We start from the raw sequence: 24,598 nt of genomic DNA, 5'->3' as shown, positions 1-24,598 counted from the left end.
CCCATGTGGAAAATAAATGTTGTTCTGTGCACCGTGGCCTGGGCTTATGTGCACCACCAGTGGACACACACGCCACCGGCTCTGGGCGCTCTGCTGATCAGCGGGCGGCACTGGAACCTCTCCGGGGTGGGTGCCAGAGCGCTCGGCTTGCAGGGAGCGCTGGCGGGGAGAGTCTCTCCGCTGATTTCAATGGCTTCTGGATCTGGCTGCAAGGAACCGACTGCCACGGGAATTCACGCGTGACTGGTGGGTGCCGAGCTGCTTTGCCATCTGTGGCTGGGGACGTCGAGCACCCCGGCCACTCGGGGCTCTGTGCAGGCCCGTCGGCGGAAGTAAAGCTCCTTGGAGGAAAGGCTGACACCTGCCCTGCCCCGAACGGCCCGGAGCGAGTCCTGCAGAGCAGCAGGGAGCGGCTGTGCAAGAGGAAGCAGCCCGGGGCTGTGGTGAGCCCGCTGCTCAGAAAGCCGAGGCGAGCGTGGGAAGAGAGCGCTCACGTCGACAACTTCCCCTGTCTGCATTTAGCCGGCCGCGGCAGTTTCGATCTCGGGCGGTTACGGCGTCGCAGGCCACGCGGCTGGTGAAACTCCTGCACGGGGATCTTAAAGGTGACCCGCCAAAACTAGGGCTGGCGCTGGCACTTGGGCTGCTTTCAGGCGCCAAGGCGGGCGGCAGCGCCGGGAGCCCTCGCCCCGGAGAGCTCGCGGGAGGAGGCCGACGCGACAGATCCCAGGGGAGCCGTCAGGTTTCCCGCGAGAAGCGAGTCCTACTTGGCACCTGGCAACGGCAGCAGCAAGGTGCCTCCTGGCCGTTGAATCGCAAACCTGGGGGGCACCCGCCTTGGGGGGGCTCAGCGCCTCTCCCCTCCCCCCAGCAGGGGGGAGAGCGCCAGGCACCCAGCGTTGCAAAGAGGAACAGGCGGGCCGGGCTGTGGTTCACCAGCGGACTCCAGCTGCCCTCACAGGAAGTGCGCAGAGACACTCGTCTGTCTGCCTGTCTCTGCCTGAGTCATCAGAGCTCCCGGCCTGCCTCTCGTACGCTCCCAGCCCCCCAGACTCACCCCGGTCGGCCACGTGGGGGCGAGGGCCAGATTCACACTCAACCGTTTTCTTGGGACTCGGGATTGGAACGTCCAGGGAAAATCACAGAGCCACAGGGCGGGTGGGCGGAGCCCTCAGGAGGCATCAAGTCCAACCCAGGCCCAAGGCAGGACCAACCCCAACTCAGTCAGCCCAGCCAGGGCTGTGTCCAGCCGGGACTTAAACACCCCTCGGGATGGAGACTCCACCCCCGCCCTAGGGAACCCGCCCAGCGCTTCCCACCCGCCTCGGGAAATCGTTTTTCCTAATCTCCTACCTAGACCTCCCCCACTGCAACTTGAGCCCATCGCTCCTCGTTCTGCCCCCACTGAGACCAGCCTCTCTCCAGCCTCTTTGGAGCCCCCCTTCCGGGAGTTGCAGCTGCTCTCCAATCCCCCCTCACTCTGCTCTTCTGCAGACTACACAAGCCCCAATCCCTCAGCCTCTCCTCGTAGCTCATGGGCTCAGCATTTTGGTCGCCCTCCCCTCCCTTTTATTGGGACTCTGGAATGGCTGGCTGGCAGGCAGACGCGGCGAGCTCCATCCCAGGTGTTGACCCCAGACCCGACTGCACATTGGGACAGGATGCTCTGGGCGGAGCTGACCACAGTCGGAGAGGCGGGTGGGCAGGCGGACGGAGCAGGGCTCTGGGGAATCCGGGGTTCTGTTCCCGGTTCCGCCCTGACTCGCTTTGCAGCGGTGTGTGAAGGGTTAATTCACGTCTGTAGGACACGGGGAGCCTGCAGGACGCACGGGGACAGTTACGTTCTCCGACTGCACCGTGACCCCTCATGGGAGGGTTGGACTGTGGGTTCCTCCAACCACCGGAGCAATTTTCCAGGGGCCGCGGCGGATTCTCCATCCCTGACCATTCCAAAACCAAGCCTGGATGTTTTTCTACAAGGAAATCCTCTCGGAAAGGCCGTGGGCAAGTTCTCTGGCCTGAGCTAGGTAGGAGGAGAGACTGGCTGCACCTCGGAAGGGCCAGGGAGAACGAATTCGGTGAAGCCGGGAGCTCTTTCCCGTAGATGGACAGGCCAAGCCGGTCGGAGGCGACCAGCAGTTGGGAGTGCCGGATTTGCAGTTGAGGGGCGTGGTGTCCAGCGCTCAGCGCTTGCCAAAACCCGGCCTTTGAAGGCTTGGCACGCTGGGCACCCCAAGAAGAAGCACCTCGAAAAAAGCAACGCTCGCTTTCAGACCAGTGGCTGAGACGTGCTCCGGCCGGGGGGATCGTTGTGAGCATCCAGCGGCCTGGCCGGCGGAATCCGGCCACAGAATATCCCCCCGGAGTGTCCCAGTGCAATTGGCCTTCCCTGCTCGCTAAGCAACCCCCCCCCAATCCCAGCAACGTCCGACTGCGCCGGAGCATCTCCCGGGACTCAGCCTTGTGAGGTCCCTTCAAGCTGCCCCCAGCGTGGGGCTGCCCCGGGGGTTTGCTCTGACCTTTATCCCGTGGCCCACGTCGTCCAGGATGCTGAAGTTGAGGGGTTTCCGGAAGTAGGCTTCCAGCGGCTCCTGGTAGGTTGGATAGATGATTTTCTGGTAGGGGGGGGGCCTCTTACAGACAGTCAACGTTCCGATCTCCCGCCGCGACACTTTCTCCTTGTGCATGTCCACCACCTGCAGAGAGACAAGCGCCCTCTGTCAGCTCCCACGAGCCTCCAGCCCTGCAGCTACCAATCCCACGACAAAGTCCTCCCTCCGAAACTCCCCGGGCTCCAGAAACCCTCCTCCCTAGGGCTCCTGGGCCCTCCTCCCAGCTCTGCGGTGGCCCAGAAGTCCTGACCCTTCTCGGTGCCTCAGTTTCTCCATCTACACAGCTGGGGGCTGGAGGGAGCCAGGAAGGATTGCTGCTCCCCGGGGTTAATGAAGGCTCGATCCTGAACTCAGCTGGGCACGTCCCACTTTTTAAGGTGTGTAGGGGGCAGATTCTCGGGTGGGGGAAATCAACACAGCTCCATCAGCCTTAGTGGAGTGACACCAGTTTACACCTGCCCCCCCGGCCCTTCGCATTCGGAATGGCCCTCGAGAGCCCCAGTCCCGCTGGGATTCTGTTTGCTCCGAGTGCTGCCGCCTTCCATCCCGCTCGCTGCCGTTTCCTGAGCAAGGAGGGGTTTTTATTATTATTATAATTTTCCAGCTAACAGGAAAGTTACCAGGCAACTTTCCCACAGAGGAAAAGGGCGGCCGCCCTCGCCCGCACCGTGTGCATCCGCAGCCTGGCGGGGGGGACTGTCTGATACACCAGGGTCTGGCTGGGCCGAGAATCAACCCCTCAGCCAGCTATGGGGCCGCCTTTCCTTTGCGGTGGGGACCGGCCTGGAAGAGGCTAGCAGCTTGCCAGTCTATGAACCCAGGAGCCGTTCCTGCGGGGCTGGAACGCTGCGCTCGCCTGGCCCAGCGCTGGGCTCTCTGGTGCGGAGCCCCCACCCGAACCCCGTGGGAACGGCGAGTGCTCAGCCCCGGGGACAATCAGGCCCCACGGTCCCCCCGAAGGGATCCGGGGCATTTTGAAGGCCCTGGCGCTTATTCTTCATGCTGTCGCTGCACTGGAGGACAGAGCACAGCGGTACCTCCCCCCCCCCGTGGAGGACAGAGCACAGTGGTACCTCCCCCCCAGGACAGAGCACAGCGGTACCTCCCCCCCCCCGTGGAGGACAGAGCACAGTGGTACCTCCCCCCGCCCCCCCCGTGGAGGACAGAGCACAGTGGTACCTCCCCCCCAGGACAGAGCACAGTGGTACCTCCCTCCCCCCCGTGGAGGACAGAGCACAGTGGTACCTTCCCCCCCCCCCCCCGGAGGACAGAGCACGGCGGTAGCCCCCCCCATGGGAGTGACATCGCACTGCAAGCGGAGTGGGGCGCACACGGACGGGTATCAAACCCGGCTCAGCCAACAGACCCCAGACCGTCAGCCCTGGCCACGGGCGCCTCTGCCAGGGAGCCGCGTCGTCAGCCCTCTCGCGGGCCCATCCCCTAACCCTCCGCCAGGGAGCCGGGTGGCTCGCGGGGGGCTGGAGTCAGGGCGAGGTTCCACGCTGCGAGCGGAGCTGGGGTCGCTATGCAGGTGGCCGGACAGAGCCTGCGTGGATCTCGCTGGCAGCACGCCAGGCGGCGCCCCGAGAGCAGGGCCTGGACACGCCCAGGGACCGGCCTGGACACGCAGGCACATGGCGGCTGCAGCGCCGCCGACCCCAGAGTGACCCCCCGGCGAGTTTGCCACCCACCTGCGCGAGGCAGCAGACACTGGCCTCCACCTGGCGGAGTTCGCTCGCCTGCAGGTCCAGCAGCTGGAGCACCTTGCCGGCCAGGTTGCTGACCTGGTAGGCCACGCTCGCCAAGGACTGGGTGCTGTACGCCATGGTCTCCTCCAGGGCTCGCCGCTTGTCGGTGGCCTGCAACGGAAACAAAAACGGTTTGGGAGCCGGCGTGGCTGGGCTCCGCCCACGGAAGCGGCGCGATGTAAGAACCCAGCCCGGGGAACCGGCCGGGCCTCTCAGAGAATCGCGAAGCCCAGGGCTGGAAGAGCCCTCGGGAGTCATGGAGCCCAGCCCCCCACCCAAAGCAGGACCGACCCCGACTCAGCCAGCCCAGCCGGGTCTTAAACACCTCCAGGGATGGAGATTCCACCCGCCCCAGGGTTTCTCTGCCCTTCTGCCACTAGGTGCTGGGAGACATTTTCTGGCGAGGCTCCGGGGCGCGAGGGTGGGTACGGGCCCTTTGGGATCTAGGCCAACGGTTCTGGGGTCGCCCAGCCAACGGGGACTGACGGCCGCCTGTGTCCTCCCGCCCCGGCGAGGGTGGGGCTGGCGGGACAGGGCGGTGCCGATTCAGGCAGAGACAGCGACAGGCGCCGGCGAACGGCTCGTGTTCTGTTGACGCAGCCACAGGAAGCTCGGAGCGTTCGAAGCAGAAGGAAACGTCGAATTAAGCTCGATGCCAGTTGAAAGTCGCCGTCTCGGGGGGGATCCAGTGGAGTCTGCTTCCCGCAAGCCCCACCCCGGCCAGCAATAACCCATCCTCCTTAGGGACTAACTGACCAAGCACCCGACACCCCCCCCCCCCCCCCCGGTCAGAGGAGTCGGGCCAGGCAGCAAGAGGGAGGAGGCCGAGGAGGCCAGTGTGCGTCTCCATGCAAAGGAAGAGCCGGCAGAAGGTGCAGGAGGGAAGACGACTTTCCCCAGGGATGAACCCAGGCTGGGGACTGGGTGGGCGCAGACGCCCCCTCCTCCCTGCACCGCCCAGCTGACATGCCTGGGGGCTGCCCTGGAGAAACGCCCAACAACCCTGTGAGATGTGCCCTTGGCCTGGGGAACTGATCTGCACCCGCCGCGCCCATGCACCCAGCCCATCAATCAGCCTCCAGCGGTGCAACAGCCTGGCTAGGGTGTCTGTGAATCCCTGCCCTCGCTGTGTGTGTCATAAGCCCTCTACTGTCACGGAAATTCCTCTTTAGTTCAAGGGTTAAATGCCCACTTGGTCCTTTCCCGCCATCACTTGGATGGTTCTGAGAGGCCGGAGTTTTGTCCAACCCAGCCGTGGATTTGTTCCTGTGTCCCCAGTTCCCTGGCCGGACTCCTTGGACAAAGTGCAAAGCGGGGAGGGGTCCTGGGTCCATCAGAGCTGAAGGAGGATGGCTCGTTGCTGGCAGGAGGTGGGGCGTGCGGGAAGCAGAGCCAAGGGGCTGTGCAGAGGAGCCTTTCGAGATGGCGACTTTCCACTGGCGTCGAGCTTAATTAGCCGTTTCCTTCTGCTTCCCGAACGCTCCGAGCTTCCTGTGGCTGCGTCAACAGAACATGAGCCGTCCGCCAGCGCCTGTCACTGTCTGCCTGAAACGGCACCGCCCTGCCCTGGGCGGGAGGACACAGGCGACCATCAGTCCCCGTTGGCCAGCGGCGGCGTGGGGCTGGTCCCCGAAGATTAGAGAGAGGCGGGAGTGGGGTGGGAGGGGGAATCTTGCACGGGACCCAATCTCGGGTGCAGCAGGAGCCAAACTGCCCTTCCCAGCTCTGTGCAGCTTGATAACGCGCCTCTATGGTGCCGGAGAAGGTGCTGCCTCGCCCGCCTTGCCCGGCTGTTGTCGCAGGCAGGGAGGCCAGAGCGTTGTCCCTCGGGAGGGGGAAACACACCTAGGCTGGCTCCACACTCCGGCCTCGGGTGGCGCGACGGGTGGCACTCGGGGGGTGACTAGTCCACCTTTGTGGGCCCGGCGCTACGTCCGCGGGCGAGCGGCTTCTGCCAACAGACCATGCCTTCGCCCCGGTCCCCACCCAGCCGTGCGTACAGATGTGGCCCTAGAACCCTGCATTGGGGCAGGAGGAAACGGAGCCTCCTTTGCAGCATGATGTGGAGGGCGCTGCGGGGACTGGCCATTGACTTGCATGGGCTTTGGATCCAGCTGTAAAACCTCATCTCCTTTAGGAACTGAGGCCCTGCAAGGTGCCTTCTCCAGCTAAGCAGGGGCGGGTTAGCTTCATGCGCGCTTGGGAACCGGCCCACAGCCGAGCCGTCTGGCAGGGGCGCTGCGCCGTCACAGTGCTGGCTCAGCCCGGGCTGGGGGCGCAAAACCAAGCTGCTGGCCAGATGTGGGCATCCAAAATGTGCTTCTGTCCTGGCCCTTTTCCCAACACTGTCTTGCTGGGCATGGAAATTCCAACAGGTCGCGGCGCGATTCTTCTTTGTGCCCTGGCGGGCTGGGCAGGGCTGGCTGTGTTCCACCCCAGAAGTGGCTGCATCTCAGAGGGAGGAGTTTCATCCCTCCCCTCTGGAGTTCAGACAGCTCTTTGGAGCCCTCTTGGACGAGGGGGGGCAGGCACGCTGGACTTCGACTCCGGGCACTGGGATTCAACTCCTGCTTCTGCCATCTGAGCGTGGAGCCCAGACCTTCCCAGGGTAATTAGGCACCTCACGTCCATGGGAATCAAAGGGAGTGCGGTTCCTAAATCCCTTTGAGAATTGGGACCTGGATCTCTGTACCTCGGCCCCCCTCCTGTACAATCAGGACCCTGCTCCCCTGGTGTATTTGGGTTGTAACCTCTTCGGTAGAGCAGCCACCAGCAGGGAGCCCTGCTCTCAGCTCTCACGGGCCAAGGAAATAAGATCCGGTTGCGGGACTGCGCTCCCACCCCGTCGGGCAAGGGGAGGCGGTGGGTTTCCAGCGCCGGGCGCTCAGAGCAGGGAATGACGCCGCAGGTTGGGCGGGAAGCAGTCACACCAGACAGCCGCTCACCCCAGAACTAGCTCGGAACATTCTCGCGGGGACCAAGCGGGGAGCCGAGGCTGCTGCTCGTGCCCCTGGGAGGTTCTGCTATTTCACAGGTGCAGACTTTCAGCGCCGACCTCTGCGTTTCCTGACACATGTCACCACGCGGAACAACCCCCCCCCCCACGGAAGTGTCCTATCTCCCCGCCTCCCGCCCCACTTGTACCTGAGGAACTGGGCAGGCGTCCCCGTTAACGCCCTGTGCGGAGGGCTAGAAATGAACGAGGGGAAACCTTGTTAGGGTTGATCTGATCTTTACTGGCACAGAGCCCAGCGCTTTGGGGGGAGCTAGCGGATAGATACCGCATGTGGAGACACAAGATCCCAGGTCCAACCGGGATTCTGCCACCCACAACCCCGGTGGCCTTGGGCACGTCACTTCATCTGCTTATGCTTTAGTTCCCCCTCTACTTGGAGCTCATTGGACTGTAAGGAGGATGCAGGAGCTACCTGCCCCGGGGCTTGGCGTCGCTCTGCAAAGACCTGCCTTTCCCGTGAGCGAGCCAGGGCCCAGGGAAGAGAAGGCAGGCGCCAGGTGGACACTTGCAAGTCAAGTTGAAGATCAGGTTCCCCTTAGGGTCGGATCTGAGTTAAGACTGCACCTCCCCCCAGAACACGGCCACAGTCAGACACGGTTACTCGGCCCTCTGAGCTTACAGGCAGCGCACGCAGGACAGACGGACACCGCGGCACAACGGACGGAGCGATTTCTCGCAGGCTGCATCTACACTGCACGGCTATTTTGGGAGATTTTTTGAAATAACGGGCGCTATAAGGGAAGGTGCGACAGAGCCTCTTATTTCGAACTTCGGCGCCGTGGAGACGGGCCAGATTTCAAAATTGCCTATTTCGAAATAAGAGGCGCGATGTGCAAGTCTGATCCCAGTGCAGGGGGCTGTGTGGACGGGGCCAAAAGCCAAGTTCGGCGTGTGGGGCGCTAGCCACTAGGCCGTACTGCCTCCCCAAAGGCAAGATCATTTTCTGTCCTTCCCTTTCTACTGGGCAGAGCCGGCCCAGCTGCCCCTTTGCGGAGCCTTCATGCCCCTAAGTGTGAGATGCCCGGGATCTCGGCACCTGGCCGGCCCAGCCGCGGGCCCCGCCTACCTGCAGGTAGTTGCTCTCGCAGTAGTCGGCCAGCCTGTGCAGGTTGCTGTAGTTGTCCCGCAGGACTTGCCTGGCCGCGGGGATTTCATGCTGCTGCCGCTCGGCCATGCTGCGCGCCGCTTCCTCCTGCGCGCCAGCGGCTCCCCAGGCAGCCCGGGCGCTGCGCTGCGCTCATTGGCGGGCGGGGCGCGCAGTCCCACCCCGCTGCGCACCTGCCCCTCTGCGCCACCGGGGGGCCCCAGCCTGCCCCGGCCACTCGCCCCGCCAGCCCGGGGGCCGCTTCGGAGGGACCCGGCTTTCAGCGCCCGCTGGGATCCGTGCGCCCCCCTTCCCGTGCGCACTCGGGAAACTTAGGAACGGCCCGGAGAGGAAACGTGGCTCCCACGCGCTGTGGGGCGCGGGGCGCAGCTGGCCCGGGGGGAGCTGGTGTCAGACCCTGCGGTGATCCTCCGGGGGAAGGGGTGGGGGGAAGAGGGGCCGTCCGGGCGGGGTTTGCCAGCCGCAGGGGAAGCGCTGGGGGCGGCCGAGGAAAGCCACAGCGAGAGGGGACGTGAGTCATGGCAGAAGAACAAGGGGCGCTGGAAACAGAAACATTCCAAGAAAGTCCCAGCGGCCAGGGAGCTAAACTGTCCCGCAACGGGCTCCCGGGCGGCCACGCGTGTCCGCGCCCACGTGTACAGCCGAAGCTGGCTGCTGTGCTTGGGGTGAAGCTGCGACTCCCCGGTAGCCCAGCGACCAGGGCCGACGTATCCAGTAGGCTCAGTGCCTGGGCCCCGCGATACTTTTAGGGGCCCACGAAAATGTTTTAATTTCTTTTAAAATCAGAAGGAAAAAAAACCTTTTAGGGTCGAAGAAAGGCTACGTCTGCATCGCGGCTTCTTGCGGGAGTAATATGCAAATGAGGCTAAGCGTGGAATATCGCCCAGCCTCATTTGCATACCTAATGAGCCACCATTTTTTTCAGAAGAGGCTCTTGCGCAAGAAAAACCCTCGGCTGCGTCTAGATTGCACCCTCTTTTCGTAAAAGGGATGCAAATTAGACGTATCGCAATTGCTAATGAAGCGGGGATTTAAATCTCCCCCGCTTCATTAGCATAAAAATGGCTGCCGCTTTTTTTCGGCACGAAGCTTTGCTGGAAAATAGCGCCAGTCTAGACACGGATCTTTCGGAAAATAAAGCCTTTTCCAAAAGGCCCTCTTAAAATAAGGGATAAGGGAGCTTTCAGAAAAGGCTTTATTTTCCGAAAGATCCGCGTCTAGACTGGCGCTTTTTTCCGGCAAAGCTCCGTGCTGAGGGATGCAATCTAGACATAGCCCCCTTGCGCAACGCCGTTACACCTATTACTTGACAGGAAGAACGGCGTTGCGCAAAAGGGTTTTTCTTGCGCAAGGAGGGGCAGTGTAGACGCTTCTTGCGCAAGAGCCTCTTCTGAAAAAATGGTGGCTCATTAGGTATGCAAATGAGGCTCGGCGATATTCCACGCTTAGCCTCATTTGCATATTACTTGCGCAAGAAGCCGCGAGTGGGAACATAGTCAAAATGTTTTAATATTTTTCTCACATCAGAAAAAAATGAAACTTTTAGGGCCCACGAAAATCGATTCAATTTTGCCTAAAACAGAAAAAAAAATGTTGAAGTATTTAAAGTTATATCAAAAATCATTTTTACAATTGATATTATTATGGGGGGGGGCCCACGAAGGCAAAGGTGCCTATGGCCCACCAAAGTCATAATGCGGCTCTGCCATCGACAGGGTCAAATCCCGGCCCCACGGCACGCGGTGAGTGGGGAGTGTGACCGAGTCGGGCTACCGGGGAGCAGTGGAGGGGAAATCTATTAGCCCCGGATTAAATAGGTCTCTGTTCCCAGCCTAGACTAACGAGGGCTGATCCAGAACCAGCAGGAACCTGCTAGAATCAGTCAGCGCAATCAGGCCAATGAAAACACTTAGCACCAAGCAGGAGGCTTCCAGACTCACAGGGGCCGGACTGAGGCTGGTTTAAAAGGGCTTTTTCCTTCTGCTTGCTCTGCTGCGAGGAGGGAGCTGAGGAGAGTGAGGGGCGGGGGAGGCTGGGAGGAGAAAGCGCAGGTGGGTACCAGGGTGGAAGGGCGTGGCCCGTGGGGAAGTGGCCTGTGGATTTGTAGCGGTTACCAGAGACGTTCCAGACAGCGGCTGCTGCGGGGGCCCTGGGCCGGAGCCTGCGGTAAAGGACAGGCCCGGTTCTCGCCAGCAGCTCCCCATTGTACGACTAGGAAGAACCGGTTTGGGTGCACGCAGGGCTGGATCAAGCCATTCCGGCGCCCCGGGCAGATAGTTCAATTGTGCCCTGGGTTGGGGGAGGGTGCATGCGCGGCCTCGCCCCCGTGCTGGTGTGCGGGGGAGGGTGCATGCATGGTCCCGCCCCCGCCCAGCACGAGGGGGAGGGCACGTGGAGCTGGCGGCGGCAGGATGCACGTGCCCGGCCCGGCCCAGCCTGGCTACTGCTGCTGGTGCGCAGCCCGGGGCCGCCTGGGGCGGGACGAGCCTGGCCGTGCAGGGCCCCACAGCCATGCGGGTAATGGCGTTGCTGGCCGGCGCCGTGGGGGTTAACGCAGCCCCTGCCCTGGGAGCCGGCTGTGTGGCGCCTGATGGCAGCTCTAAGGGGTGCCACGCGCCCGGCTGCACAGCGCCCCTCACAGCTGCCATCCAGCGCCCCCCATAGGTTGGCACCTGGGGCAGCTGCCTGGCTAGCTCATGCCTTAATCCGGCCCTGGGTGCAAGGGTTTGTCCTCCCTGCACTCCCGGGAGGGGCAGCAAAGACGAGGAAGTTTGGTTTCCCCTCTTCCCCGTGCTGGCCTGCGATGGGAGTCTCCACAAACAGCGAGCCGGTGTCTGAAGGGAGGCAAGTCAACCCCCGAGAGCTCAGGCCCCAGGTGGAGGGGGAGCTTTGTCGCAGGAGTTAGGGACGAAATCCGCTAGGACGTGGCTTCCTCCTGCTTGGCGGGACCCAGGTTTCCAGCAGAGGCGGGCCCGGGCCAACCCTCCGATCTAACCCGCGCTGAGCCGGGACAGTTCACACTGGGCCACGGACTCCTCTCGGCCGGCCAGAGCTCACGGAGGGGCTGGCAGTGCCCTCACGCTGCCCCGCAGCCGCCCCGCCGCGGAGCCACACGCAGCCCCAGCCTGGGTATCGTCCAGTCCACGGTACGATGTGCAGCGGGGGGGGAGGGGTTTCCATCCCAGCCCCTCTGGGCAGATCAAAGGGCAGCTCGGCCCAGCTGGAGAGTCTCCCAATGCGAGCACTTGCCAGTAGACACAGAGGCCGGGTTCATCTGCCCCTGCGCCGCCAGCTCCCCCAGCTCCGCCCTTCTCCATTTGGCCGATGGCCCGGGGGGGGGTAGCCAATCTGCACTTGAGAGATGCTCCTAGGCTGCTCCAATCAGACGTCGTTCTAGCAAGGACCTCCAAGAGTCGAAAGCCCAGCCCTGACCGTCTTCCCCCAGCCTCCACCCATGGGGATTCCCCGGATGCTGCTCCAGAGCTCCCTCCCCCGAGAGCCAGCAAATGTTCCTTGCGTCTAACCCAGCCCTGCGGCTGCGGCGTGAGCCCTATTCCAGGGGATGGGGGAGCCCCGGGGCACCAGGCTTGTGACGACAGCCTCGCCCTCGCCAGAGCTGAAGCCTGTTGTCAAGTCCCCCCCAGGACCAAACCTCTCCAGGCGTTGGAACCGTCCCACCCACGTCAGGTTTTCGAAACATTTTCTCATTTTTGTTGCTCCCCTCTGGACTCTCCTCAACCGGTCCATGGTCTCCCCACGGCGCCAGGCCCAGACCCGGCCACGGAATAGCAAAGGAGGCCTCCCCAGAGCAGGGCAATTACCCGCCACGTCTCACGTACACCGGGCCTGTAAATACGCCCCACAACGATCTTCGGATTGTTCACAGCTGCATCCCCCTCCTCACTCCCAGCCAATCTGTGTTTCACTAGACGCCCCGGTTCCTTCCCTCCTCCCCCGCCATTGTCATCCTTTGGGTTTTCCCCTTTGCTCTGCAGAGACGGCGAACGAGGCTGCCGAGGCGGGTTATGTGGGGGGGAGACGGCGAACGAGGCAGCCGAGGCGGGTTGTGTGAGGGGGGAGACGGCGAACGAGGCTGCCGAGGCAGGTTGTGTGGGGGGGAGACGGTGAACGAGGCAGCCGAGGCGGGTTGTGTGAGGGGGGAGACGGCGAACGAGGCAGCCGAGGTGGGTTGTGTGAGGGGGGAGACGGCGAACGAGGCTGCCGAGGTGGGTTATGTGGGGGGGAGGCGGCAAACGAGGCAGCCGAGGCGGGTTGTGTGAGGGGGGAGACGGCGAACGAGGCTGCCGAGGCAGGTTGTGGGGGGGGGAGACGGTGAACGAGGCTGCCGAGGCGGGTTGTGTGAGGGGGGAGATGGCCAACGAGGCTGTTGAGGCGGGTTGTCTCAGGGGGAGACGGTGAACGAGGCTGCCGAGGCGGGTTGTGTGAGGGGGAGACGGCGAACGAGGCTGCCGAGGCGGGTTGTGTGAGGGGGGAGATGGCCAACGAGGCTGTTGAGGCGGGTTGTCTCAGGGGGAGACGGTGAACGAGGCTGCCGAGGCGGGTTGTCTCTGAGGGGGAGACGGTGAACGAGGCTGCCGAGGCGGGTTGTCTCTGAGGGGGAGATGGCGAACGAGGCTGTCGAGGCGGGTTGTGTGAGGGGGAGACGGCGAACGAGGCTGCCGAGGCGGGTTGTCTCTGAGGGGGAGACGGCGAATGAGGCTGCCGAGGCGGGTTGTCTCTGAGGGGGAGACGGTGAACGAGGCTGCCGAGGCGGGTTGTCTCTGAGGGGGAGACGGCGAACGAGGCTGCCGAGGCGGGTTGTCTCTGAGGGGGAGACGGTGAACGAGGCTGCCGAGGCGGGTTGTCTCTGAGGGGGAGATGGCGAACGAGGCTGTCGAGGCGGGTTGTGTGAGGGGGAGACAGCGAACGAGGCTGCCGAGGCGGGTTGTCTCTGAGGGGGAGACGGCGAACGAGGCTGCCGAGGCGGGTTGTCTCTGAGGGGGAGATGGCGAACGAGGCTGTCGAGGCGGGTTGTCTCTGAGGGGGAGACGGCGAACGAGGCTGCCGAGGCGGGTTGTCTCTGAGGGGGAGATGGCGAACGAGGCTGTCGAGGCGGGTGGTGTGAGGGGGAGATGGCGAACGAGGCTGCCGAGGCGGGTTGTCTCTGAGGGGGAGACGGCGAACGAGGCTGCCGAGGCGGGTTGTCTCTGAGGGGGAGATGGCGAACGAGGCTGCCGAGGCGGGTTGTCTCTGAGGGGGAGATGGCGAACGAGGCTGTCGAGGCGGGTTGTGTGAGGGGGAGACGGCGAACGAGGCTGCCGAGGCGGGTTGTCTCTGAGGGGGAGACGGCGAATGAGGCTGCCGAGGCGGGTTGTCTCTGAGGGGGAGACGGTGAACGAGGCTGCCGAGGCGGGTTGTCTCTGAGGGGGAGACGGCGAACGAGGCTGCCGAGGCGGGTTGTCTCTGAGGGGGAGACGGTGAACGAGGCTGCCGAGGCGGGTTGTCTCTGAGGGGGAGATGGCGAACGAGGCTGTCGAGGCGGGTTGTGTGAGGGGGAGACAGCGAACGAGGCTGCCGAGGCGGGTTGTCTCTGAGGGGGAGACGGCGAACGAGGCTGCCGAGGCGGGTTGTCTCTGAGGGGGAGATGGCGAACGAGGCTGTCGAGGCGGGTTGTCTCTGAGGGGGAGACGGCGAACGAGGCTGCCGAGGCGGGTTGTCTCTGAGGGGGAGATGGCGAACGAGGCTGTCGAGGCGGGTGGTGTGAGGGGGAGATGGCGAACGAGGCTGCCGAGGCGGGTTGTCTCTGAGGGGGAGACGGCGAACGAGGCTGCCGAGGCGGGTTGTCTCTGAGGGGGAGATGGCGAACGAGGCTGCCGAGGCGGGTTGTCTCTGAGGGGGAGATGGCGAACGAGGCTGTCGAGGTGGGTTGTGTGAGGGGGAGACGGCGAACGAGGCTGCCGAGGCGGGTTGTCTCTGAGGGGGAGACGGTGAACGAGGCTGCCGAGGCGGGTTGTCTCTGAGGGGGAGATGGCGAACGAGGCTGTCGAGGCGGGTTGTGTGAGGGGGAGACGGCGAACGAGGCTGCCGAGGCGGGTTGTCTCTGAGGGGGAGACGGCGAATGAGGCTGCCGAGGCGGGTTGTCTCTGAGGGGGAGACGGTGAACGAGGCTGCCGAGGCGGGTTGTCTCTGAGGGGGAGACGGCGAACGAGGCTGCCGAGGCGGGTTGTCTCTGAGGGGGAGATGGCGAACGAGGCTGTCGAGGCGGGTTGTGTGAGGGGGAGACAGCGAACGAGGCTGCCGAGGCGGGTTGTCTCTGAGGGGGAGATGGCGAACGAGGCTGTCGAGGCGGGTTGTGTGAGGGGGAGACAGCGAACGAGGCTGCCGAGGCGGGTTGTCTCTGAGGGGGAGACGGCGAACGAGGCTGCCGAGGCGGGTTGTCTCTGAGGGGGAGATGGCGAACGAGGCTGTCGAGGCGGGTTGTCTCTGAGGGGGAGACGGCGAACGAGGCTGCCGAGGCGGGTTGTCTCTGAGGGGGAGATGGCGAACGAGGCTGTCGAGGCGGGTTGTCTCTGAGGGGGAGACGGCGAACGAGGCTGCCGAGGCGGGTTGTCTCTGAGGGGGAGATGGCGAACGAGGCTGTCGAGGCGGGTGGTGTGAGGGGGAGATGGCGAACGAGGCTGCCGAGGCGGGTTGTCTCTGAGGGGGAGACGGCGAACGAGGCTGCCGAGGCGGGTTGTCTCTGAGGGGGAGATGGCGAACGAGGCTGCCGAGGCGGGTTGTCTCTGAGGGGGAGATGGCGAACGAGGCTGTCGAGGTGGGTTGTGTGAGGGGGAGACGGCGAACGAGGCTGCCGAGGCGGGTTGTCTCTGAGGGGGAGACGGCGAACGAGGCTGCCGAGGCGGGTTGTCTCTGAGGGGGCGATGGCGAACGAGGCTGCCGAGGCGTGTAGTCTCTGAGGGGGAGACGGTGAACGAGGCTGCCGAGGCGGGTTGTCTCTGAGGGGGAGATGGCGAACGAGGCTGTCGAGGCGGGTTGTCTCTGAGGGGGAGACGGCGAACGAGGCTGCCGAGGCGGGTTGTCTCTGAGGGGGAGATGGCGAACGAGGCTGTTGAGGCGGGTTGTGTGAGGGGGAGACGGCGAACGAGGCTGCCGAGGCGGGTTGTCTCTGAGGGGGCGATGGCGAACGAGGCTGTCAAGGCGGGTTGTGTGAGGGGGAGATGGCGAACGAGGCTGCCAAGGCGGGTTGTGTGAGGGGGAGATGGCGAACGAGGCTGCCGAGGCGGATTGTCTCTGAGGGGGAGACGGCGAACGAGGCTGCCGAGGCGGGTTGTCTCTGAGGGGGCGATGGCGAACGAGGCTGCCGAGGCGGGTTGTCTCTGAGGGGGAGACGGTGAACGAGGCTGCCGAGGCGGGTTGTCTCTGAGGGGGAGACGGCGAACGAGGCTGCCGAGGCGGGTTGTCTCTGAGGGGGAGACGGCGAACGAGGCTGCCGAGGCGGGTTGTCTCTGAGGGGGAGACGGCGAACGAGGCTGCCGAGGCGGGTTGTCTCTGCGGGGGAGATGGCGAACGAGGCTGCCGAGGCGGGTTGTCTCTGAGGGGGAGACGGCGAACGAGGCTGCCGAGGCGGGTTGTCTCTGAGGGGGAGACGGCGAACGAGGCTGCCGAGGCGGGTTGTCTCTGAGGGGGAGACGGCGAACGAGGCTGCCGAGGCGGGTTGTCTCTGAGGGGGAGACGGCGAACGAGGCTGTCGAGGCGGGTTGTCTCTGAGGGGGAGACGGCGAACGAGGCAGCCGAGGCGGGTTGTCTCTGAGGGGGAGATGGCGAACGAGGCTGCCGAGGCGGGTTGTCTCTGAGGGGGAGACGGCGAACGAGGCTGTCGAGGCGGGTTGTCTCTGAGGGGGAGATGGCGAACGAGGCTGCCGAGGCGGGTTGTCTCTGAGGGGGAGACGGTGAACGAGGCTGCCGAGGCGGGTTGTCTCTGAGGGGGAGATGGCGAACGAGGCTGCCGAGGCGGGTTGTCTCTGAGGGGGCGATGGCGAACGAGGCTGCCGAGGCGGGTTGTCTCTGAGGGGGAGATGGCGAACGAGGCTGCCGAGGCGGGTTGTCTCTGAGGGGGAGATGGCGAACGAGGCTGCCGAGGCGGGTTGTCTCTGAGGGGGAGATGGCGAACGAGGCTGCCGAGGCGGGTTGTGTGAGGGGGAGATGGCGAACGAGGCTGCCAAGGCGGGTTGTGTGAGGGGGAGATGGCGAACGAGGCTGCCGAGGCGGGTTGTCTCTGAGGGGGAGACGGCGAACGAGGCTGCCGAGGCGGGTTGTCTCTGAGGGGGAGATGGCGAACGAGGCTGCCGAGGCGGGTTGTCTCTGAGGGGGCGATGGCGAACGAGGCTGCCGAGGCGGGTTGTCTCTGAGGGGGAGATGGCGAACGAGGCTGCCGAGGCGGGTTGTCTCTGAGGGGGAGACGGCGAACGAGGCTGCCGAGGCGGGTTGTCTCTGAGGGGGAGATGGCGAACGAGGCTGCCGAGGCGGGTTGTCTCTGAGGGGGCGATGGCGAGGCCATTTGGGTTCTGAAGCTCAGCGCACAAAGCAGCGTCTCTGGGCGTGTCCTCGTGCAGGGGCCTCCAGCCTTTCTACCCACGAGGTCACTTTTTGAATGTCAGTGCAAGCCAAGATCTAACTCAGACCCAAATACCTTTGCCCCGCCTCCTTTGTGCTCCTTGCCCCGCCTCCCTGTGAGGCCACACCCCTGCCCTGGGAGGCAGGAGGGGTTCATGACTGGGGTAGAAGTTTGGGATGTGGGATCCAGCTGGGCCCTGCTGACCTCAGGTGGCTCCTGGGTGAGGGTGCAGGGGGGCTGAGGCAGACTCCCCCCTGCTCTGGCCCCACACCTCTCCCAAAAGCAGCCAGCGAACTTGTCCTGCGGTGCCCCTCTCTGCTCTGTGGAGACAGGAGACAGGGTGGGAGGGGGGCACCCTGACATCAGCCCCCTCCTCTCCATCCCCTGCCCTGCGCAGCAAGCAGGCGGCTCCCGGGGACCAGCTCCAAGGCAAAGGGCAGAAGATGTGCAGCCGTGGGGGGAGGAGCAGCTGAAGTGCCGGCTCTTGACAGCCACGGGGCCAAACCAGTTAGCATCCCGTGTCAGAGGCGCCAAGATCTACCGGCTGGTGGCCCCTGTCCTCGAGCCTTCCCGCTCTAGGACAAAACCCCAGAGAAGTCGGCTACCGTGCCCACGTCTGGCCATTCTTTTCACCCGCCACTAGCCTGGACTGGAAACTGGTCAGCACTGTCCGGGCATCTCCATCCTGCGGCTGGAGGCGCTGTCTTGACAGCCCTTCCTCAGCGCAACGTGGGCAAGGTAACCTCTTCCCTCGGGCCCACACAGCGGCCACACACTGCCAGCACCCACACAGCTCACATTCTGCCATCTGCACTGGAAACTCCACAGCGTGAAGAAAAAGGAAGCACTACTGAACAGCAACTTCCCTCGGAGACGCTGGCCCACCGAAAGGGATTACTTCACCCACCTCTCTCCCACAGCCGGGGGCCCACCCAGCTGCCACACGCTGACGCGGCATGTTCGTTGGCAGCTACAAAATTATCGATCAGCTTTAAAATCCGCAGCCCCCGCTCCGGCTACCCGGGTTTTAAGGTTAATGCCTGACACTTGATCAGCTTAATAAACTGAGTCCATTATCAGATTAGGGACTGAAGACATCTGCTCCTTCGGCCATCTGGGGAGTCTGCCGGAGTCTTCAAGTGGGAAGCCGAAGGAGGGAGCAGAAGCCGCCTCTCAGCAGCCTGGACAGATGTAACTCCCCAGCGCTTCGGAAAGGGAAGACCCTCGCCCTAGTCGGTAAGTTCCCTTCTTTCCTGCACAGCACAGACTATCCCATTGCCGTCTTCACCAATGTCACCGGGCTACAGGCTCTGGTTTTGCTCCCCCTAGAAGGAGCCTTTTCAGGTATCAGTGGCTTGCAGGCCAGGTGAAGGTGTCACAGTCTGAACGGCGGAACTGGCTGGTATTTACACCCTGCTGCAGGTGTGAAGCCAGGGGTGAGAAGGGCAGAATAGTTCATTTGCAGCGCGTTGGAGAGTGTGCACTCTTACACAAAGGACAACGACAGGTGCAATGCTAGCAATAGGCGGGCTGCCTGCCTGAACCGGGAAGAATCAGAGAGGCAAAGGGAGAGAGCGGGAAAATGAGAGAGAGGGAAGGGGTGTGTGTGGGTGTGTGTGAAAGAGAGAGAGAGGGAGAACAAGAGAGAGAGAGCGAGAGAGAGAGTGTGTGTGTGTGTGTGAGTGAGAGAGTGAAAGAGAGAGAGAGGGAGAATGAGAGAGAGAGAGAGAGAGAGAGAATGTGTGTTAAAATGAATCCATTCCGCCTTATACTTAGGTACATTTTGGACTCAGACCTCCAAACTGGTTTTGAATTTAAACATGAGAGTGATTAATCCACTCAGGAGCCAGTTAATTTTGGGTTTTCTGAATAACACTTTCCAAAAATGGGTGTCTGTAAGAGATCTCTCTCTTCCTTAAGAAATCTGTCTGCACTAGACCCAACCAGCAGACCGGTTCCAGCCTTTATCCTTCCCAGAATCCCTGCGAAGTACTTCTTGGAGAAGAACGATTCTGTAGCACACATCCTGTGTTGTGACCCAACAGGGCATGTAAAGGTGTCGTGCTGATTTATATTAGCAGGGGAACTGGACTGATGTTTAAAAAAAAACAACCCAATTCTGTCTATTTATTATGTGGAAGATTTTTCACAAGCACAAATGGCAGTTAGGAATCTTCCTCCCTTTGACTTTCAGTGGGTGTTAGGGTCCTTACGACAGTTTGTGCCTCCAGCCTTCCCCTGAACCTCGTTCTCTTGCAAACTCCAGCTCATCCAACAGATTCCAGCTCCCACTCTACTTCCATAAACAGGATTCTGTTTTAAGTGCCGTTGCTCATCAGAGAATCCTAGAATCATGGAATCCCAGGGTGAGCAGAGACCTTAGGAGTCATCAAATCCAGCCCGCTGCCCAAAGCAGGACCAACCCCAACTCAATCAGCCCCTTGCATCTGTGATCTCCCAGTGTATAAATAAGAAAGATCAGACGCATTGTCTAAAATACATATTTACGTACTCAGGATATGTTCAGTTTCACTGGACAGCTCCACGTTTCCTTCTCCTGCTGTTACTTTTTAGCACTCTCGCACGTTAATTGTTAAATTATTGCAAGTGAAAGCAAAATTGCCCCCAGAAATGCACACCCGAAAAGCATCACAGATATTTAAGTTTTGGCTTAAACTGACAAAGGCCGGGGAGGGAGAGAGTCAGAATTAGCACAGACTCCTTGACTTCAAGGGAGAAATGTGGTTTGCCCTAAGTGAGAATCCAGCCCCCCTGCATTCTGAGATACTCAGTAATTAACGATAGCGGGTGAATGAAGGACAGAGTTTCAGACCTTGCAGCGGGCACTATTGTTTTAAGTTAAAACTAGGAAGGTGTTTTCATGCTGCTTTTTGTACTCTGAAGAGCACGGGGGATGGTTTGGGCTCAGTCACAGAGCCAGGCGTTTTGAGCTCCATCCTGCACGGCCACTGACTTACTGTCTGGCCCTCGAGTCTGTAAAACAAGGACAATCCGTGGTTTGTGCTATGTCCCTTAATTAGCTCATGTTCATAAAGTGCTTTGGGACTCTTGGGTGGAAGGCGCTAGAGACGGGCAAAGTGTTAAAAATGGAGCTGGAAACAGCAACCCAGGAACAAACCTACTCAGAGGAGTAAAGTTGGAGAAAAATTGCTGCCTTTCAGTGCAGAGTGCTTAGCGTTCACAAAGACGCAGCTCACGCTGAGAGCATTCTCTTAAGATAAATGGACAATTCTAGGCAATATCCAGGCTCGAGTTGTTAAATCCTCTGAAAGCCGCCCGTTAATCGAGGTTCAGGTTAAGGCTGGAGGCACAAATAGTAGTATGAACCCTAACACGCACTACAAGTCAAAGGTAAGTGGGTGCCTAGTGGCCATTTGTGCTTGTGAATATTCTTCCACATAATAGACTGAATTGGTTTTATTTAATATCCGTCCAGATCCTCTGCTACCGCATCAAGCCGTTATAGTAAAACCAATATCCAATTATCGTAAAAAGAATCAGTGAGCGTTGAAGGGACTATTAACCTGCATGCTCCAGGGCCTCAATCTACTCCTCACTGCTGGGGGTCAGGAAGACTCCCTCTGGCAGCAGTTAACCCTCTAACTGCCTGCTGCAGGGTTTCCTGTCCAGTCTCCGAGTACTGGTGACCGCTGGGAACAGGATATTGAACGAGACGGTTAACTGATCTGCTTTAGTTTTGTAATTCTTATATTACCTAAACCCACATAATCTCATTGGCTCTGCCAGCCTAAGCCCGGTGAGGATCTGGCCAATCAAAGTTTAACTGGTTGTATTGTCTGTTGGGAATGCTGGAGAAATTCAAGCATTTTCCGTACCAGCTCTGAATGGAGAAGCAAACAGAGGGTGTCTCCGAGCCCCCTGACTCCTATGGGCCTTAAGAGAAGCTAGAGTGTTGCTCGTACCTGCTACAGGACAAGCGTTTGCAGAAGATACATGTGCACCAGTAACAGGGCTTCCTATCTGGTTGCAGGGCAGCATGGCTCAGGATCTTACAGAAAAAGAACTTCTGAAGATGGAACTTGACCAGCTGAAAAAGGAAGTGAAGAATGAAAGGCAAATGGCAAGTATTCCCCTTAGGGACTCAGCACAATGGGAGACGTCAATCCCTGAGTTAACCATCTAGATGGATGTTCCCAGCAGGCCAAGGGCTCTGCCGAGCAAGGGCCTTTAGTTACATCTCAGATACAAAGCCAGGGGCTCAGTTTGCACCTTTCCACCTTCGAGATAAGAGTCGGGCTCGTGTCAGGCTAGCAGCGGTCTGGCTCCCAGCGCATACTAGCGGGCTAGGGGGCCTGGTGACGCAGGAGAGCACAAAGAGCACAGGATTTGGGCCCAGATCTCAAAGGTACTGAGCTGCCTGCCACTGAAACCAACGAGAGGCGTGGGGCTCTGGCCCTTTGACCCTGGAGTACACAGAACTCCGGCTTCTCGGGCTGCCATTTGAGCATTTAAAGGCACATGGCAAATAGCCGCTTGCCATCCACGCCCCATGAGGTAGGGTGCTAGATGCTCCCAACTCCTGGTACAGCCTGTGGGGGAAGAGGGCACTCAGCAAGGACAGGTGAGCGTAGCCGGGTCCTGGCATACAGCATTCCACACAGCCCAGTCTTTGGACAGTCTGGATCCCAGCAGTGGTAGCCGCATGAACAGCCTGACCCTGTTCCATCCAAGCCCACCAGAGCCTGGATGAGAGCAAGGTCTTGCCAGTGACTTCAGCAACAGCAGGGTCAAGCCCAAACCGAGGGGAGAGAATGGCTTTAGATATGAGACACTTATCTGCAGCGTCCCACCGGGTTAACAGAAACAGATTAAGGGGCAGGAGAACTCGTCTGTACTGGAGACCCTGTAAAATAATCCACTTGCATTGTGCAGAGAAGACCAAGTCACATGCTAGAGAAGACAAAATCCTGCACCAGCTGAGGCATGATACTGACTAGATGAAGCATTTCCAACCTTTCCAGTCCCCCTACCTCTTTCCGGAGACTGATTTCTTTTGCACGTTTCACCTCACTTAAAAAGCACTTGCTTACAGAATCAGCCAAAAACGTCCCTGCCCAGTAGTACGGAAAAAAGGCCGACTTTCTCGTTCTTACGGTGTAGTTATAAATAAATCAACTGGAATAGTGTGCTTCCGCTGCAGGGTGATACCTGAGCCTAGATTCCTTTGGCCGCCTTGTCTATAGTCGCAGCCGCTCTGCCCGGGGCTGAAACGTGTAATTTCCTGGGCTACCGTCCGTAAGTTGAGAAGCACTGACCTGGATGAGCTGAGTACCCCCTAGAAAACCTCTGCATGAGCACCCCCGGGTTGAGAACCACTGGGCTACGTGATTTCCATTGCTGCCGTAGAGCCCAGCTGGATGAACGTGGCTAGAGTTTTTCAAACAGGAGCAGAGGTAGCAATGCAGCCTCTGCCTAGAATTCACTGGCTGTTTTGTAGGCCCAGGCTGAGGGTCTGTTCTGTACGAGGGACATTAAAACGCAGTTATCAGGCTGCCCGTATAGTCGATATGACGATACGACTAGTCGATAGGACGGCTCTGCAGGGCTGCAGCGATGGGAGCTCCAGGAGCCGGCTCCAGCCGGGACTGAGCAGTCCTGGCTCGTGCTAGCTCTGGGAGCCACCCGCGCTGCGGCTCTGCGTGTTAAACGTAGCAAGAGCTGCCAGGCTCTCACTATACTTCCAATGCAGAGGCGCAGTGATCAGCGCGAGTCCAGCAGCCCCTGTTCACTGCAAACAGGCGCTGCTGCTGCTGTAGCCTCTGCTCTCGGCTGCAGCCCCTGTCTGCAGAGGGACACACGTCCCCGCTGGGACCCCTGCAGACAGAAGCTGCACCCCAGCTCCCCCGAGCTCCAGCTCCTTTTTCCCACCCTTGTTGATAGAGGCAATAAGGGCGGGAGGGAAGCGACGATCGACTCGCTACTGGGCCATCCGATAAGCTTATGGGCTGGTCGACTCGTCGCTTACGTCCCTATTCTAGTCGGCTTTTTATTCTGCACTTGTCACCAGAGGAGCTGAGCACCTTCCTGGAGGGCATTAAATAACTCTTGATTTGCGAGGCTTTGTGGCTTATTCGTTCCATGTAGATCTGTTGCCACACGTTTGTATTAGAGGAGGCAAGTGAAAGAAACAGGCCTTGCATTTGGAGGGGAAAGCAGAGAGGCCAGTGACGGTCCAAAGAGCCTGGAGGAGTTCCTTGCCGAGTCTCGGACCCGCTCCGGGGAAGGTTCTGTCTCCTGCACAGATGAGATTTCACGCCTAGTGTTGGGAGCTCCCCTGGACCAGAGGAGCAAAGTTAACTCCTCCGTGTGTCTAGTCCCCCCAATTCTAATGAGCCTTTGCTGGCTCGCTGAGACTTCCCAGTCCCGGGGCTCTGGGACATGCTGCTATTCGAGGAAGTGGCTTGCTTCCCATTGAGGTGCAAGATCGAGAGGGCCTGGACGTGTGTGTGGCAAACAAGGCTCTTCCGAGTTAGAGCCGTTCCTGCTCAGGCGCGGGTTTGGTAGGGATCAAAAACCACAGGCGCCATGTCTTCACCTGACCTCCAACAATTAGGGGCTACGATGACTCCTAAAAGGGAGTTTCCTGCCCCTTCTTGGGACTCATCTGGCCCTGCTCCCTGCCCTGTGTCCAGCAGCTGATGGAGCACGAGTCCAACACAGTCGGACAAATCCTAGGGAGTCAGATCTCGTTCTCATGACCTAAGAAGAGATTCTTCTTCCTTTGTCTCTAGATCTCCAAGACAGGCAAGGAGCTCAAGGAGTACATAGAATCCATGGCAGCAGAGGATCCTCTTTTGAAAGGCGTCCCTGAAGATAAGAACCCTTTTAAGGAGAAGGGAGGCTGTGTCGTTAGCTGACCCCCGCCACACACAGACAAACTTCAGACCTTTTCCGCGTATACAATCGAGACTGAGAATTTTGCTTTACCCTGTAGCATGACCCTGCCATTGGCTAGGGCAGCCCCAAAACACAAAACCCATTTGGAAGGTAGCACATCTCTGGGAGAGGGGCACAAGGCCATTGGAGACATTCCTATATTTAGCAGCGGGAAGGCAGCCTGCTCTCTAGGTCCCCAAAGCCGATTTCCATTTAGTTTAACACACACACGCACGCACACGCAATGCTGAACTTGCTGCACTTCTGTCCATCCACACACAAACGGGGCATTAAGAAAAGTCTGACCCCCCAAAGCTTAACTCCCGACTTGACCTGCCTAGCACAAGCTGGAAGGCAATTCCGCCTGAGCAAGTCACTTAACCCGGCGACAGAGTTTCCCCCCCGTAGCACAGGGATAATAAGGTTCATTCGCCTTTGGCAGAGCACACAGAGATCTGGCTGCAAGGTGCTAAGTATTGTTAGAACTGTCATGGCCAAGAATTTGTGAGGGTCTGATCAATTGACATGCCACGTTGCCAGTTACTTGGATGTTGCTCATTTATTCATGACATTATTTGGGGAGAC

At 60.5% G+C, this 24,598-nt stretch overlaps 2 protein-coding genes across 3 annotated transcripts in view; one reads left to right on the top strand and one right to left on the bottom strand.

Moving 5' to 3' along the window:
- The window catches only part of ABI3 (ABI family member 3), a 15,562-nt gene extending 6,665 nt beyond the window's left edge, over window positions 1-8,897 (bottom strand). Inside the window, exons 1-3 of one of the 2 annotated variants that reach the window (XM_075911250.1) lie at window positions 8,443-8,897; window positions 4,304-4,471; window positions 2,520-2,696 (exon numbers count right to left, since the gene is read on the bottom strand). In XM_075911250.1, coding sequence (XP_075767365.1) covers window positions 2,520-2,696; window positions 4,304-4,471; window positions 8,443-8,550 — 453 coding nt within the window. In that variant the 5' untranslated portion in view covers window positions 8,551-8,897. Of the gene's footprint in view, window positions 1-2,519; window positions 2,697-4,303; window positions 4,472-5,552; window positions 6,883-8,442 lie in introns of those variants that run through there. The other variant, XM_075911251.1, reaches the window with a different exon arrangement.
- On the top strand, window positions 6,855-24,598 carry GNGT2 (G protein subunit gamma transducin 2). The gene is made up of 4 exons (XM_006120447.4): window positions 6,855-6,968; window positions 18,176-18,331; window positions 21,108-21,197; window positions 23,869-24,598. Exons 3-4 carry the CDS (start codon window positions 21,114-21,116, stop codon window positions 23,992-23,994), a joined length of 210 nt encoding a protein of 69 aa, XP_006120509.1. The 5' UTR covers window positions 6,855-6,968; window positions 18,176-18,331; window positions 21,108-21,113; the 3' UTR covers window positions 23,995-24,598.

This window comes from Pelodiscus sinensis, chromosome 29 (genome assembly GCF_049634645.1).
Source record: "Pelodiscus sinensis isolate JC-2024 chromosome 29, ASM4963464v1, whole genome shotgun sequence".
Classification (NCBI taxonomy): domain Eukaryota; kingdom Metazoa; phylum Chordata; order Testudines; family Trionychidae; genus Pelodiscus; species Pelodiscus sinensis.
This window is presented reverse-complemented; position numbering and strand designations above follow the sequence as displayed.

Coding starts and splice junctions, on each gene's coding strand:
- GNGT2 (XM_006120447.4), top strand. CDS start 21,114: ATGGCTCAGGATCTTACAGAAAAAGAACTTCTGAAGATGGAACTTGAC. Junction 21,198..23,868: donor TGAAGAATGAAAGGCAAATG/GCAAGTATTCCC, acceptor CTTTGTCTCTAG/ATCTCCAAGACAGGCAAGGA.